This window comes from Colletotrichum navitas (genome assembly GCF_030913465.1).
Source record: "Colletotrichum navitas strain CBS 125086 chromosome Unknown LY79scaffold_1, whole genome shotgun sequence".
Taxonomy (NCBI): domain Eukaryota; kingdom Fungi; phylum Ascomycota; class Sordariomycetes; order Glomerellales; family Glomerellaceae; genus Colletotrichum; species Colletotrichum navitas.
In genome coordinates, this window is record NW_026850547.1 from 102823 (window position 1) to 116989 (window position 14167).

A 14167-nucleotide genomic window follows, 5' to 3' on the forward strand; every position below is an offset into this window, starting at 1 on the left:
GAAGGATCGGAGGACACACCACACACTGAATAAGGGAAGTTGGGCATACCTAAGTAGGTATGTCGTCTTTCCGCCCGTTGCCCATCCATGCCAAGTCAATTACGTTTAACCCCCACCCAAAGCGCCGTGGGTAATCAATCTATCGTGCTACCCGGATTCCGATGATTGTGCTTGGCAGCGCAGGGCCCTTTAAACCAACCGACTCGGAGAAAGGGGGGGAGAAAAGAATTCAAAAAATTCGAGATGGCCTGGTAGACGCAGATCGTCTGCTCAGAATGCAATGTCAAGCACACCCTGCGCGGCATCCAACTGATGCAGGTGTGTAAGGCGGCCGGCAAAGAGGGTCGGGACATACGGGGTATCATTATTTGTGGAAGATAGAATAGATACAGCGGTGCAGCAGGTAATGCGAAAACTGCTTTTAGTGTAGCTTAGGTGGCCACGGAGTTGTTTCTAGTTTGGAGACGCCCTGGTTAGAAACACCATGCAGCTCCTGGAGTAAGGCCTGCCAAAGTCGTACCTGCCCCTCTTCATGTTCCCTGAAGTCGAGCTGAAACGCTGCGGTCTAGCAAATCCCAAACGGCCCCAAACCCACGCCATCCCCAGCAGATTAGCAGATGCCCCACTTCGTCATGACACATGACTTTTGGATCGCTGTCCGTCCAATGTCGTTTCCGCTCGTCGTCCAGTGCAGGGAATACTGATTCCTTATCGCCTCATCATGTTGCTGCTGCTTCCAGATTCTCCATCCATCGTAACATCTGAAGACCTGTAGTGCCGTTCAACACAATGGCCTGCCAGCCCTCGGCCCCTCGCCTCGGTGGACGCTCATCAGCAATCGCCTTTGCCACCCCCTGTCGGCCGTCTCATCTTGTCACTTCCCCCGGCGTGTCATCCTATCAGCCGACAACTGGCTACGTCTTTCCCCTATTGGCCGAGGAGTCGGATGTGCATGTTGCTATTGGGGGGTGTCGTCTTCGCTGTCGAGCGTGCTTTTCGATGTTACTAACCCCTCCGGATCGTAGCTTCTCTGTAACCACGTCAAGGCCTCTCTAGTTGCCCAGCTGTTCCAAGATCCCTGCCTGCTTCAATGAATGAGCTGATTCTTACGCAGCTCTGGCTTCCATTACTGTCCGGATGAACTGCCGCATGTCGGTCCAGTCTTGGCCTTCTTCGTGCATGCCTGAGCCAAGTTCCGCTTCGCGATGCTGGCTGCAAACTTTCAGACCTGTACTGACCACTTTATCCCACTCGGCAATGGTAAAGGCTCCCTCGCTCTCCGCCAGCAGCAGGTCGTTCTGCGATGTGAAACTCAAAACATGGAGAGATTTTGCCTGGTCTGCCTCCAGAGGAGACGGGTCAGCGATGATCTTGCTGCCGTCCTCTAGGATGGCCAGCGTAGTGCACGTGGCAATAGCTTTCAAGGGCACGGCGGCCGACAGCAAACTCAAGACGGCACTGTGGAACAGAGCCGGCAGGAGAATCAAACTCTTTGCGGAAAGCAGCTAGTCAGCACCTATATTTGAGAAAAGACCTTACGTAGTGGCCGCCAGCTTGGATATCGAGCCTAGTACTTACTGACTGAGCTTGGACAACTTTGCTGTTCGCGTAGTCGTTTTGGGGGGTTTCCGTCACCTGAAGTGTGATCTGGATGAGACATCGAGGAAAGTTGTTGACGGGAATGAGCTGACGGAGGGCAGACTGCAAAATTTTTTCGAGTTGGCGTTCTCCCGTGCCTAAATACTCATCGTGAGCGTGAGCAAGTACTTCCGCAAGTTGCCAATGACCAGGGAGTCTGACCTCCGACCCCTGCAGCAGGTCTCACGACAACATCAACAACCGATTCAAAGGGGTTTTCATCTCGTCTTTGCACTTCAATCGGCCCATTGACGGACGAAACCACGCAATAACCACCCCATGAGAAGGTTGCCGAACCATCTGCTCGTGGCAGGTGTGAGATGCGAGCCTGGGGATTTGAGTTTTGGGCCATGGCGAATAGTGATAATGGGTTCGTGTGGTTCGATCGTGGTCAGATAAACTGAGTCCTGATCTTTTCTGATGAGTCTGGGCGCCCGGGAAGAATAAATAAATTTGCGTGCTGCCGGGATGGTTGAGTGACTTGATTGCCTCACTTCGACACCCTCGAGGAAGGAAAAATTGAGATGAAGCTGGTGAAGCAGCGAGTACGTACTTGTTTACTAAGATAGGCGCCCCACCAATGGCAAATGATCCAAAGGCAAGAAGGTACAGGTAAGTAGGCACCTTGGGATGGTGAGGTGGGGCCGAGGTGAATACCTGCGGAGGGGCAGTCTTTGAACAGCTCTATTCGTACAGTTCTAGGCGGCAGATGACGCCGGTGTCTCAAGTGCCGTTCTTCGTTCCGCTGGGGAGCCGTTCAGCTTCCTCTTTAACAACATCCCAACAAACCATCCCCGAATTCACTTCTGCCACAAAGGCTGGCCATCACTCCCATACAGCATGGCCTCAGTAAATACAACATCGCAAGTTGGTGAATCGTGCTTGCCCTCCCCAAGCAAAATGATCCCCAAGCTCGAACCTCGCCGTCGTCGCCCCGGCCCCTCCAACCCTACGCCTCGCCCCGAGACACCCGCGTTACCTTCGCCGCCCGACCTCCGCGATCATACATACAAGGTTCCTTCGCGAAGGATTTTATCCCAGAAAGATCATGAACTATTTCTCTCGTCGCCCACCTACAGCCTTATTCTTGCTTTTGTCTTCAACCTCTCCGAATCCGTCGAAGATGCACCTCGATCTGCTGTCAAAGATAGCGAAATCAGCACTACACTCCAGTCGATTCTGCGAATACTCGACGAAGCTGACAATCTTGTCACGGAGTCGCCACCAGATGATCAAGGCGGCTCGCGCTTTGGAAATAAGGCTTTTCGAGTATTCCTGGATTTGGTAAAGGAGAAGGCCCCCGTATGGCAGAGTCAGCTGGGCGTCAGCACGGCGGCGAACGATGAAGTGACGGTCTACCTGGAACACTCTTTTGGAAACAGGATGCGAATAGACTACGGGTCTGGACATGAGCTCAACTTCATCATGTGGCTGTTATGCCTTTACCAGCTTCGAATCATCGTCAAAGATGACTTTCGGCCCCTTGTGCTCAAGGTCTTTGCGCGATATCTGGAACTCATGCGTAACGTACAATTAACATATTATCTGGAGCCCGCGGGCTCTCATGGCGTCTGGGGTTTAGACGACTACCAATTTCTTCCCTTTTTATTTGGCGCTTCACAACTTCTCCATCACCCCTTTATCACGCCACTGGCGATCCATCAGGATCTCACGCTTGAGGAGTTCAGCCACGATTTCCTGTATCTCGGCCAGGTCAATTTTGTTAACGATACCAAGACGGTTAAGGGCCTGCGATGGCACAGTCCTATGTTGGACGATATTTCTGCCGCCAAATCATGGACCAAGGTAGAAGGGGGTATGCGTCGGATGTTTGTTGCGGAGGTTCTGAAAAAACTGCCTGTCATGCAACATTTTCTCTTTGGCTCGCTCGTGCCGGCAGTGGATGGCATGAGCACAGAGCAAGATTTCGAGATGGAGGACGATGAGCATGAGGGGGGAGGGGTTAAAAATTCGCCTGGGAACGTTGGCAAGCACAAACACCAGCATGTGGGCTGGGGCGATTGCTGTGGCATCAAGGTCCCGAGTAGTGTTGCTGCGGCACAGGAGATGAAGAAAAAGGGAGTTCGCGAGTCTCTTCGCAGGATACCATTTGATTAGATGAAGAACGTCACAAGACGAGCTCTGAAGCACATGGGGCCCAAGTACGAATGTTTAATTTTCCTGTCAGGAGCATCATTGCTTCCTCATTACGGATCCTACTTTTCATGTCAGAGACCTACGCCTGTCGACCTCCCTATTCTTCTCTATTACTATTACTACTGCCAAGATCGTTGTTGCTGCTCACTATGTATAAGCAAGATTGCGTCGGGGTGAAGTTTAACAAGGCTGTTCTACCCCAACAGCCCCAGCTTCCGGAGACGAGTCATTCCGGGGAGGTGCGCCCACCTCTCGTCCGATGGAGAGCCGCAACTGAGGTCAAACCATATGTCGGGGTGATCGTTATTAATAGAATCCAAGGCGTAGGCGACGCTGCTACCATAGAGGTCGCATCGCTGGACGTTGAGGCCCCTCTCGGGATAGAAGCGGTAGGCTTTGCAGCCATTAGTGGCGTCCATGACACTCTACAATATTGTACGTCAGTAAGCCTCTCCATTGATTGCAGATGCTTGGGAAAGGGCCAGGAACTAGGGGCACTCACAGCACAGAATTGGTAGCAACCCTCCAAGGTTACAGGTACACCGGGCGCATTCTCGACAAATCGCGCTAGGAAGTAGTTGCCCACAGGCAATCCGTGAACGCCGCAATGATTATTACCGGGCTTCGGTTTACCGGTCGGCGCGTCTTCCTGGCAAACTGTCTTTGTGGGAATGATGGTCGAGGTCGGGACCGAGGTAAGTGGCGCGATGGTGACGGGGACCATGGAAGTGTCGATGACGCAGCTTTCTGTCGGGATTGGGGTGGATGATGGATAAACAGACTTCATTGTCGTCGGATGATATGTAGATTGTTCGATACTGCTGGTTTTACTGAGGAAAGGAGTTGCGATGGGTGTGGTGGTCGAGTTGACGTGCGAATCACTGGATGTGGCGGTGGTATGAGTGGCAGTAACGTTTGAACTGCTGGTCTCATTGTCGCACGGCGTCTCCTGAGCTGGGCTCGTCGATGCTCTTGTGGGGCACGGCGCAGTTGAGTTCAGCTGCGTGTTAAAAGCGGCCGAAGTCTGGTTCAAATGGGATGTTGTGCTTAAGTCATCGCTACAGGGCTCAGTCGTCTGTGAAGGAGCAGCGGAGGTAGTGTTAAACCAAACGGGCACGGAGGTGACTGTGCTGGTCGAGTCCCCGGTTCCCAAAAACGAGCTTGAGTAGTGATATGGGAGACTGGTTGTACTGTCAGGGCAAGGCGATTCAGAAACCGTTGTGAACGAGACTGTCGTCGAGGCGTGCGACGAGTTCACAGGCAGCATATATCCGGTAGAGAGACGAACTAAGCTCGAAGATGTATTCCAAGCAGCCGTCGAGCTTGTGGAGTTGGCAAAGATCTGCGATGACAACGAGGATGGAGGAGTTCCCGTGCTGGTGCTCCTGAAAGACGTCAAGTTGCCACCGTACGAAGTTGTTGCCGTAATATAAAATGTGACGTCGACCGTTGTAGTAGATGTTGTGACGCTCTGAGGACACCCTGGTGCGTGGATGGACGTGATATTATGCGGCAGGTTGAAGGCGCTGCTACTGGGCGCGCCCGCCGTCCCAGTGCCGGCCGACGACGTCGCGTTGACGGTACCGTTAAAGTGGGCCCCTAACCGGCCCCGTGCGGCGACCGGATAGGTCCATTCGCCCAATTGCGGATCTGGTCGGAAGTTTCGACCTTGAATAACACGTGCGACGGCCTGATTCTTGTTAGCAACCTGTGACGGGATATGTTTTTCTTTCTGACTTGCCTGTTCGTCGGAGACCTTCGATGCTGCATTCACTCTTCTGGAGTAGAGTAAAATGGCACCCAGGAGTCGGGCGTACCGCATTGCGAAATATTATGAAGCCGCGTGAGCAAGAAATAAAGCCTGGGAGGGAATGGGTTCGGGACTGAAACCTGCGGGTTCAATGATGACGTGGTTGAATAATAGTTGACTGGTGATGTTGCAATGGGGAAAACATCAACCCAGAAGCCGTTGCCCGATTTCGGTTTTATACGTTATCGCCTCCTCCGCCGGGTCCCTAGGGAGTTGGAGGATATCCTTCGAAACACCAAGAGCTGCGCAATGACGAGGGCTGAAGAATAGAGGGAACACTATGAGTGCTGTCTATTGAGAGTCGTCTCCTGAAATATGGAGAAGGGGAAAAGATAGTATTGTGTAAGGGGGCCGAGGAGCACCGCCCTTGGGGCGACCCACAACTGAGACACCCTCACGTTGGGCGAGGCAAGTGGGTTTATGGCAGCTTGGACAACAGGGTGCCCTCAAAAGGGATCGAGTTCTCGTGAATGTGATGAATATCATTGATTGACAGACCAACTACGCCAGCCCTCGAACTATTGGGTCGAGCCCCATAGGGAGAGAGAAAAAACGACAGCGGGGCTAAGCAATCGTAAAGTACAGTACCCAGTTATGATGACAATGTTTTCGTAGTGCCCTTGAAAGGTGAAATGCAGTTTAGGGTATCAGAAGGAGTTCACTGAACGCCGCCATGCCCCTTACCTATCAGATGCTAAATGCAATGCAAGGAAAATCGACGCTCTGCACAAGTGAGTGTCGGGAGGTTATTGTATGCCGTTTCGTGCCCGAGGCGTACCAGTTCATTGCTGGAGACAAGTTCAGCACCCAGCCACATCTGCTCGGCTGCTTTCTGGAGCTACAGCATAGCTCCAGCACACCTTTCGTTTCTTTCAATCTTCCCAAATCGTTTCCAGGTCGAGATCTTGCCGTCGTTCAGCTCCGCAAACACTCCACCTTTTCCGCTTGTCCCGTGACCCAAAGCCCAGCGTTCTGCCCCGCGAGGGTACGTCCAGACTGCTTTTACCCTTATTTTCTCCAGTGTCGCTACCCTCGGCAGCCTCGGCAGCAGCCTTGAGCTGGGCGATCCTCTCTGCCTCCATAGCAGCTTCCTCGGCGTCAGGTGAGTCTGGTATGGTCTCGAGACTAGAAATGCTTGGGCTTCTCGACCTCGTCGAAGTTGGGGTAGAAGGAACTGACGACGACGGGAAGGACGGGAACGAAGCGGAGACACCATAGCCGTGAGAGAAGGAATCGTATCCTCTGAAAGACGGCGAGGCTGTTGCAGATGTGGGCGTAGTGGGCATCGGAAGCGATCCAGCGCTAGAATGGCCGGGATGTCGTAATGGCGAAGACGGACGACGGTGTCGGGGAAGGATCATGGAGGGCGTTGTTCCCATCAAGCTCGGGGAACTGTTGCGATCAGTAAGCTTACGATCCGACTCCAAGACTGAGGTGCGGATGGGCGAGGTGGGAAACGCCTCGTCGACAGGCTTCCGCGGGGTTCGGACGCGGCTAGGCGACCCGGACGGGCTGGAGGGGCGAAGTTGAGGAGAGAAAAGAATATGACCAGCGGCATTGACGCCGGGCATTGACTGTGTGCGAGATATTGGAGGGGCCAAGCTCGCTGCAGACCTCGATCTCGTGTGATGACCAGAGAGGGGCGAGGTCGTACGGGGCCGATAGGGTAGAGGGGTAAAAGTCCAAGACGGGGCAGTCGGAGAAGTGGGACTTGGATCTGTTTGGCGGCGCAGAGTGGGAGGTTTTCGCAGAGGTTCGGGCTCGGCAACGGCGGAAGGGAGGAGGGCCGGGTTCTGTATGCGGAGCGAGGGAAGAGGCGAGGATCGGAACTCCTCCATTCTCTCGGTCTCAGGAACGGGTTCCATGGTGAACGACGGAGGGCCCGAGATGTCAGGTGGGCGAGGGCGACATTAGCTGCAGGAAATGTGGGAGAGAGCGCGGCAAAACAATGAGGCTCGTCGCGTGTTTGCACGATATGTTCTAGGGCGGCCGGACAATTGAGAAGGCGAAAATACGGTTGCAGGTGTCAGCGACAGATTGTGATTGCGTAGTGTCGGTTTGGTGTTTGGTCTTGTGGTCGTTCGACAAGGGAGGAAACCAAGTGGGTTTCGAAGGGAAGGTGTTAAAGATTATTGAGAGATGTCGTTTTCGGGAGGGTCGAGGAGGTAGAAGAAAGTCGAGGGTATTGGTATCGGCAGAGGAGACTTTAGTGGCAGCAGGGGCGAACAAACAAACAACACGGGCAGCAGACACAAGGCGAGGGGGCGGGAGAACGGGCGGCAATATGGAGGGTAAAGGGCAGTGGGTGTTAAACCGAGTCACACATTCCGCGTTGTAGATGAAAAGAGGTCCCGACCGGCTGACGAAGGGGTCTTTGGGTCTTGTGTTAGAGAACAGAAGGGACGAGAATGGGGTGTGCACATAATATCTTGGGCGGGAGGAGGAGGAGGAGGAGGAGGAGGAGGAGGAGAGGCGCAGACGACGGAGAGGGGACGGTGCGATGGACGGGCTGATGAGACTGGGGCACCGGTTGGCAACGGAGGTGGAGGACGGGAGATGGCAGGCAAAGCGGGAAGGCAATGCACTGTACAGGCTGGTAGGAGCAACAGAGTGGGTAGGTACCTGAGCCGTGCTGGGCTAAGCTCGGTACTTTGGGGTGGTACGGCTACTGTATACTGAAGCAAGGTATCGTTTGTCGAGCGGATAGTGGATAGGTACGTGGTGCCGAGGCGAAGAAAGGGGGGTAGGGTGGGTTGTTTTAGGGGACTTTGAGGGGGAAAGGGATCAGCCTAGGATTATTGGTCAAGTGCGCTAGGCGCTTTGGGCCGTCCGCAACAACACGGCCCAGCGGTCTGCACGAGGAATGCTCGTTTCATTCTTTGTCTGCCTCCGGTCGGGTTGGTAGGTAGGTAGGCATGTAGGTAGGTAGAGAGCCATTCTGCCTGAGCAGCTGTATACGTCTCTTTCCTCCCCGTGAAGCGCATGCGATTGTTGCTTGGTAAGTAATCAATCTAATTGGTGTCGCTTAGCTAATAAACCTATTGGGGGGAAGAGAATGAAAAGACTCCAATGTGCCTAGGAAGGGGCTGCGGAGGAAATTAGACTCGATATCCCAAGGAAATAAGACAATCGGCAAAAGGGGACGCGACTGCGTTGTATCCATCAACCAACTCGAGGCTAATCAGTGCATCAATGCATCAATATCTCATTGATTGGTTGGTGGATCTCGGTCACTCATTTGACCAAGCATTTGGGTGGGATTGCAAGGACGCTCTCAGCTCTGGTTCTCTGCCAGAATACCATCATCCTAGACCCGGTCCTTCCAAGCGTCCGCTATGGCCAACCACCAGCTTGTTCCTGCAGGGGCGGCGACTTGCATTGGGTTATCAGATGCTTGTGCTGATTGTCCTGCATCGCGCGCATGCACAAGTCTGTCTTACCCCACTGCAGACGCATGTACACTATGATCGTCTCTTCGTGGTATGACAAGGGAAAACAAGAGACAACAAGAGGCAGTGGTGACAAGAAAGCATGACCAAACCAGTAGCCCCCCCCCCCCCCCCGGGGCGCCCCAGTCAATTTTATGAGGGCTTAGCGTTGGACTAGCAACAAGCCATTGGATATTGCATGCTTCGAGGTGCGGCAGCCACACCGCTTGGGTAGGCCCTGTACAGCGCAGGTTCAGGTTCCGAGAAAAAAAGGAAACAAGATGTATAATGCATACATGGGTATCTATGGTTATACTTCTCCCTCCACTGCTTCTTGTATTCTATCTGCATTGGCCAAAAGTCGCCCTGCCCAATTCCCAGAATTTATCGCTTCCCAGGAGAAGAGCCCAGTACGTACTTTAGCTGAGTTACCTACCTACCCAGAGACATCGCTATGTACATACTAGTACCTACTACCTAGGTAGGTAGGTGCTTTCTTGTAGGTACAAAAAGCAGAGCAAGCACCTTAGGTAGGTACCGAGCATCTGGGCTGGCGAACCCTTCACTTGCACATTCTGTCACCAGCTATCATCCCATCTGGCATTGGATCATTCGTCCTTATTTTTCTTCTTGCCGGCCCTTGATTTTGGTATTCGTCCTCTTGACTGATGGACCGCTTGCCCCAGACCTTAGAGATAAGGACCATCCACCGCCTTCTTTGCGCAAAACACGTCGGTTCACACCTCATATTTTCTGACGATGCTAAGGCTTCTCCTTACCTAGGTACCTAGGCTAGGTATTCAAGGTACCTAAGAAATGTTTTCCTCTGCAACACAACAACAACAACAACAACAACAACAACAACAACCATGGCGTCCGGTCTATTCTGCAGCCCCGCTCACATTCGCTCACGCCGAAGTGCAACTCCTAACGCATGAATCCCGGGTGATTGCACACTCAGATGCTTAGGCCCTGATTTCTGCGCATATGGCAGACACCGTTTTCTGGTGCGCCAAATATCATGCCACAGAAGTTGAACTGCCCGGCATTATGCACATAGCCTCTTCAACTTCCAATTGCAACTATCTCAGCCGTAGCCAAACATCTACCCTAACTTTCTCGATCCGCTCCAGTATTCTCTGCATTACACAGCTTGACAGCTCAAAGTACCCACGCCTCCTTCTACACCCTATTTCCACCGGCCCTGACGTCCGGCAGATGTGTGCTGTCACAATGATAATGATCTGTGTCTTTGCCTCATGCTGCTACTTTCTGGGCTGAACTGCTTGGCCCAGGGGCCCGTCCCTTTCATGGCTAGCCGATTCTGCCGTCACCGTAGCAATCCGGGGCTATGTGAAGCTCGCAAGTTTGCTGTTTGCGGCTGGTCCAATCCAAGACCCTTCATTCCATCAGATGGGAGTTGCAACAACACGGAAACACCCTTGGCCTTGAGAATCCTGGGAAGCCCGCCTCCTTTCATTCGTGTCTCCTTGCAGTCGCTGCAGCAGAGCTTCGGGCTTCAGGCGCGTCCATTTCTCGCGCATCCACAGACATTCCCGGCATGCTAACCTGCCTTCCTGCCGCTTTGCTGATTTTCCATGCAGGTTTCTGACCGCTTGTTGGTTCTGCAACTCGTCCCGATAAACCTGACACCTGACCCAGCCGTATCTGATCTGTCTCGTCCTGTCTTCTTGCCGCCGGATGTCCCATTGCCTTTTGCAGCTGCGTACACCGCTCGGACTTGACTTCTGCCAACCGAGACTCCAATACCAACAACCCCACACGATCATTGTGCCATGACCCGTCTCCAGGCCCGGAAGTAGGTTCTGCTACGGGGAGTTATGGTTTTCTTATTTTGACCGCAGCTACTCGCCATTATCCAGCCAGAGTCATTATGACTGGTTGATTCCGTTCTACATGTCTACTGATCGACATTGCACCCAAGCGGCTTCTAGAGACACCCTTGTTACGGTATTCTAGTATCTAACCGCACCCTTACGTATCAACACCCATGAGTAATAGTCATGACAAGGGTGCTGTTCTACTGCATCGTTTGAACGAAGCGACTAACAATATGTGGCTGCTTTTGAGCTCAACAAACTCCGTTGTGTGTGTGACCTTCGTCCGTTGAACCCTGAGGCTGACATCTGGCTGCACATGGGTACTGATGCGTTTGAGCGCCGATACATGCTCGTTATCTTATGAAAATCGCACCATACAATACCTCTATGGCCAGCTCTTATCGGTGGAGAGATTGGAAGGTCGGATCCGCGGTGGCATGCATACCGGACGAGAAAGTGTTGGGCCGGCATTCGGGGAGATTGTCAACCGGTGGACTTTATGTTGACTTTGTATTTCGACGCACCTTTTGGCCCTTCGAGGCTCCGGTTAGGAAGCAAAGCCAAAGGGTGCCGTGTGGTGTCTTTCTCCCCTCTACCGCTAAGGAGTTCTTTGATTGATAGTCCTGGCGCCTGCCGCCGACAAGGTACCGTAGAGGCTTTGGTATCGGAATAGAGGGTAACAAATTTGTCCAGGACTGATCACGCAACCCAGTCGCCTGTATTCCCCACCCACGGTTAGACAGTCTCTGCGGCATTCGTAGGGCGCCATCAAAGGTTTTGGAAGAAGCTTTCGCGAAGAGAACCGGAGGTTGAGTAACGCCATCTTATCTATTTGCCGCCAGCTTGCAGGATGGGCATGAACCTTCATGAAGTAGTCCTGGTGACATATATTTATGGCCCATCGCCCTCTGCAACGGAGCTTCCAGGTTTGATGGCATGTACATGCTATTCCACCGACCGTTTGCTCTTTTGGGTCGGGTCGTCACCATCAGCATTATCATGGGGAGGTTGTCATGGTTGGCTCTGTTTTGCGGGAACCTGCTAGTCATCGTCAAGGCATACTTGATTCTGGTTGCTACTGTGTTCACACAGTGTTCGGTACTTAAACGACGAACTGGGTCTCCTAACCGAGGCTCACCAACATTCGAGGCATCAGCGGCTGCCACGCTTCCGTCGCCTTCAGAGACTCGCCGCAGACGACTTCTTTTGACACTATCGATGGATTTCATCATTTTAAATGCAACATTAGAGCGGACTCGGCCAGACGAGGAGTCCCGTACGTGTTCCAGCATAATGGTAACTTTGGAAAGTTTACTCTGGCCCCTACATGTAGCTGTGGAAATGCAGTAACGAACTCGAATACCGACCCCGCCACATTTCTCTTCTCTGGCAGGTCCCAGGAGTAGTGGAACCGAAGTTTTCATTCTAGTTGGCAAAAGCTGATCTCCAATGTTTATCGCTTTGCCTTCTTCCTCGGCTTCATTAAACAACTTTTCCATCTCACCATATTGATAATAACCCAAGAGCGTGAGAACGGGATGCCACAACTGGTTGATGCTACGGACAGCAACGCCACTGTTCGGGTGTTGTTGTATCTCGCAATCTTCAATCCCATCTACCTTCCTCTGTGGGTTATCCTTGGCGCCAAGCACTGGAATACCCTCTGGTCAACGAGCAGCGCCACGATTCCCATCATGTGGCAGGTTATCCTCGGTCTGACTGTCAACAGCTCAACTGTCTTTTGGCAAGCTCGCACGGCGCCCATCTGCGTCTCTGGGGCCTCCCTGACACTATCTGTTGGCGCTCTGTTGATGGGTCTGGATAAACCCTCTAAGGTGACCGTCATATTTATGTCTCTTTTCTTTCCAAGTTCAAACCACTTCTACTTTGTTCAATTCATGCCATGCTGGGAGGGCAATCTGTAGCCTGCAATGTTGAGTGACATGCCTTCCCCGGCTGTCTCGGCGCAAAACCGACTTCTAGTAAGTGGAAGCACATTATTGTCGCTCCTGATCGTGGCTGTTGTCTTCTATCATCTGCCAGCTATGCTGGTCGAGACATATGTACATGGCATTACGTATAAGGGACGGACTTTTGCTGGAGAAGAAGGACGCGCAAGGTCGATCGCAGTTCAGGCTAAGGACCTCCAGAAAACTTTCTCACCACCTCTTGCTTGAAGAGTTGGTTACTGAAGCAAGCGAGCATCTTGCAGTGTTGTAAACGGTGTCGGCCTTCTGGGGCACAGAGGTCAAATCCTCTGCCTTATTGGCCCCAATCGTCCCGAGAAGACCACTAATTCGCAAATGATGGCAGGCCTCAGTGGCGCAGTCCATATCGACGCACTCCGTCTACAGTTGGGTTCGTCACTCGATACCCCCGGATTGTTCCCATTTCAGAAGCATTGACTAATCGTTCCAAGGTATCTGTCCTCAAAAATACACTCTCTCTAGCCAGAACTCATAGTAGAGAAGCATCTCGGTATTTGGACTTGTATCAAAGGTGGCAGTTATATCAGCACAAAGCTCAAGCAGCTCATTGCCGGCTGCGATCTCGCTAGTAGAACAACTAATTATTCAGCAAATCAGGATTTCCTTTCCAGAAGACTTCCTCCTGGTGCAGCGAAGCCAGCGAAGTGTCTCTTTACGACACATTTTCTGGACAAGGTTGAGGTTCTTGCAGATGAAATTGCGATTCTGTCCAAAGGACAGGTCAAGTGCTGTAGACCGACTACAGCTCTAAAGCAGCTTCATGGTGGAGGATACATTCTGGTCACAAGTGAATACTCTCTTCTGGAAGAGAATCGTCGTCTTGATTAGATACCGGTGGCCCTACGTATACGTCCTGACACTAACCATAGCCGTCACTGCTTCATCTTCCGATATTCTGAAAGGGTATACGGCACACCTTTGCGCTGGCATACATCCAACTCTCTACTCCGGAAACGAGTTCTACCCCTCGTTTGGGGGGGAGGGGGACGTGATTGATGGGGTGTTGAAACCCTCACCTGGATTGCTTTTTGGCAGCCCTTCTTCTCTGAATGAATCACTATACAACCTCATGAAAAAGAATGGATATTTAATCGTATCCGTATGCCGAATGGGTCAGGCCCGTTGCAACACTATACGAGTTCATGAAACACTAAAATGAGAACAAGGCGGGAGTATATTGCCGGGTGGCATCTTCATGAAAAGCAACATGAGAAACCCTGTCATTGCGACATTCGCTGGATATAGGGCATGAGGCTTGTCAATCTGTACAGCCAGATTCACAGCGGCTCTGAGATCAGCATGTTA

General features: G+C 52.4%; 6 protein-coding genes across 6 annotated transcripts; 2 read left to right on the forward strand and 4 right to left on the reverse strand.

Moving 5' to 3' along the window:
- Positions 1-1106: 1106 nt before the first annotated feature.
- LY79DRAFT_664357 (exosome complex subunit Rrp46) lies at positions 1107-1990 on the reverse strand (the record flags this gene model as incomplete). Its single annotated transcript, XM_060562873.1, has 3 exons — positions 1107-1490; positions 1579-1736; positions 1801-1990. 3 exons carry the CDS (start codon positions 1988-1990, stop codon positions 1107-1109), a joined length of 732 nt encoding a protein of 243 aa, XP_060420439.1.
- Positions 1991-2234: 244 nt separating this feature from the next.
- LY79DRAFT_1364 (phosphotyrosyl phosphate activator protein) lies at positions 2235-3889 on the forward strand. The gene has a single exon (XM_060550910.1). The coding sequence runs from the start codon at positions 2479-2481 to the stop codon at positions 3754-3756; it is 1278 nt and encodes a 425-aa protein (XP_060420440.1). The 5' UTR covers positions 2235-2478; the 3' UTR covers positions 3757-3889.
- Positions 3890-3989: 100 nt separating this feature from the next.
- On the reverse strand, positions 3990-4582 carry LY79DRAFT_664359 (uncharacterized protein; the record flags this gene model as incomplete). Its single annotated transcript, XM_060562874.1, has 2 exons — positions 3990-4220; positions 4298-4582. 2 exons carry the CDS (start codon positions 4580-4582, stop codon positions 3990-3992), a joined length of 516 nt encoding a protein of 171 aa, XP_060420441.1.
- A 1666-nt stretch (positions 4583-6248) lies between these two features.
- Positions 6249-7696, reverse strand: LY79DRAFT_1372 (uncharacterized protein). The gene is made up of 2 exons (XM_060550920.1): positions 6466-7696; positions 6249-6393 (listed from the first exon to the last, which is right to left on the reverse strand). Exon 1 carries the CDS (start codon positions 7468-7470, stop codon positions 6478-6480), a length of 993 nt encoding a protein of 330 aa, XP_060420442.1. The 5' UTR covers positions 7471-7696; the 3' UTR covers positions 6249-6393; positions 6466-6477.
- Positions 7697-11521: 3825 nt separating this feature from the next.
- Positions 11522-12703, reverse strand: LY79DRAFT_1476 (uncharacterized protein). Its single transcript, XM_060551025.1, has one exon. The coding sequence runs from the start codon at positions 12371-12373 to the stop codon at positions 11699-11701; it is 675 nt and encodes a 224-aa protein (XP_060420443.1). The 5' UTR covers positions 12374-12703; the 3' UTR covers positions 11522-11698.
- LY79DRAFT_574391 (uncharacterized protein) lies at positions 12413-13690 on the forward strand (the record flags this gene model as incomplete). Its single annotated transcript, XM_060559587.1, has 3 exons — positions 12413-12709; positions 12800-12856; positions 13325-13690. The coding sequence occupies 3 exons, from the start codon at positions 12413-12415 to the stop codon at positions 13688-13690; spliced, it is 720 nt and encodes a 239-aa protein (XP_060420444.1).
- Positions 13691-14167: the final 477 nt, after the last annotated feature.

Coding starts and splice junctions, on each gene's coding strand:
- LY79DRAFT_1476 (XM_060551025.1), bottom strand. CDS start 12,373: ATGGAAAAGTTGTTTAATGAAGCCGAGGAAGAAGGCAAAGCGATAAAC.
- LY79DRAFT_1372 (XM_060550920.1), bottom strand. CDS start 7,470: ATGGAACCCGTTCCTGAGACCGAGAGAATGGAGGAGTTCCGATCCTCG.
- LY79DRAFT_1364 (XM_060550910.1), top strand. CDS start 2,479: ATGGCCTCAGTAAATACAACATCGCAAGTTGGTGAATCGTGCTTGCCC.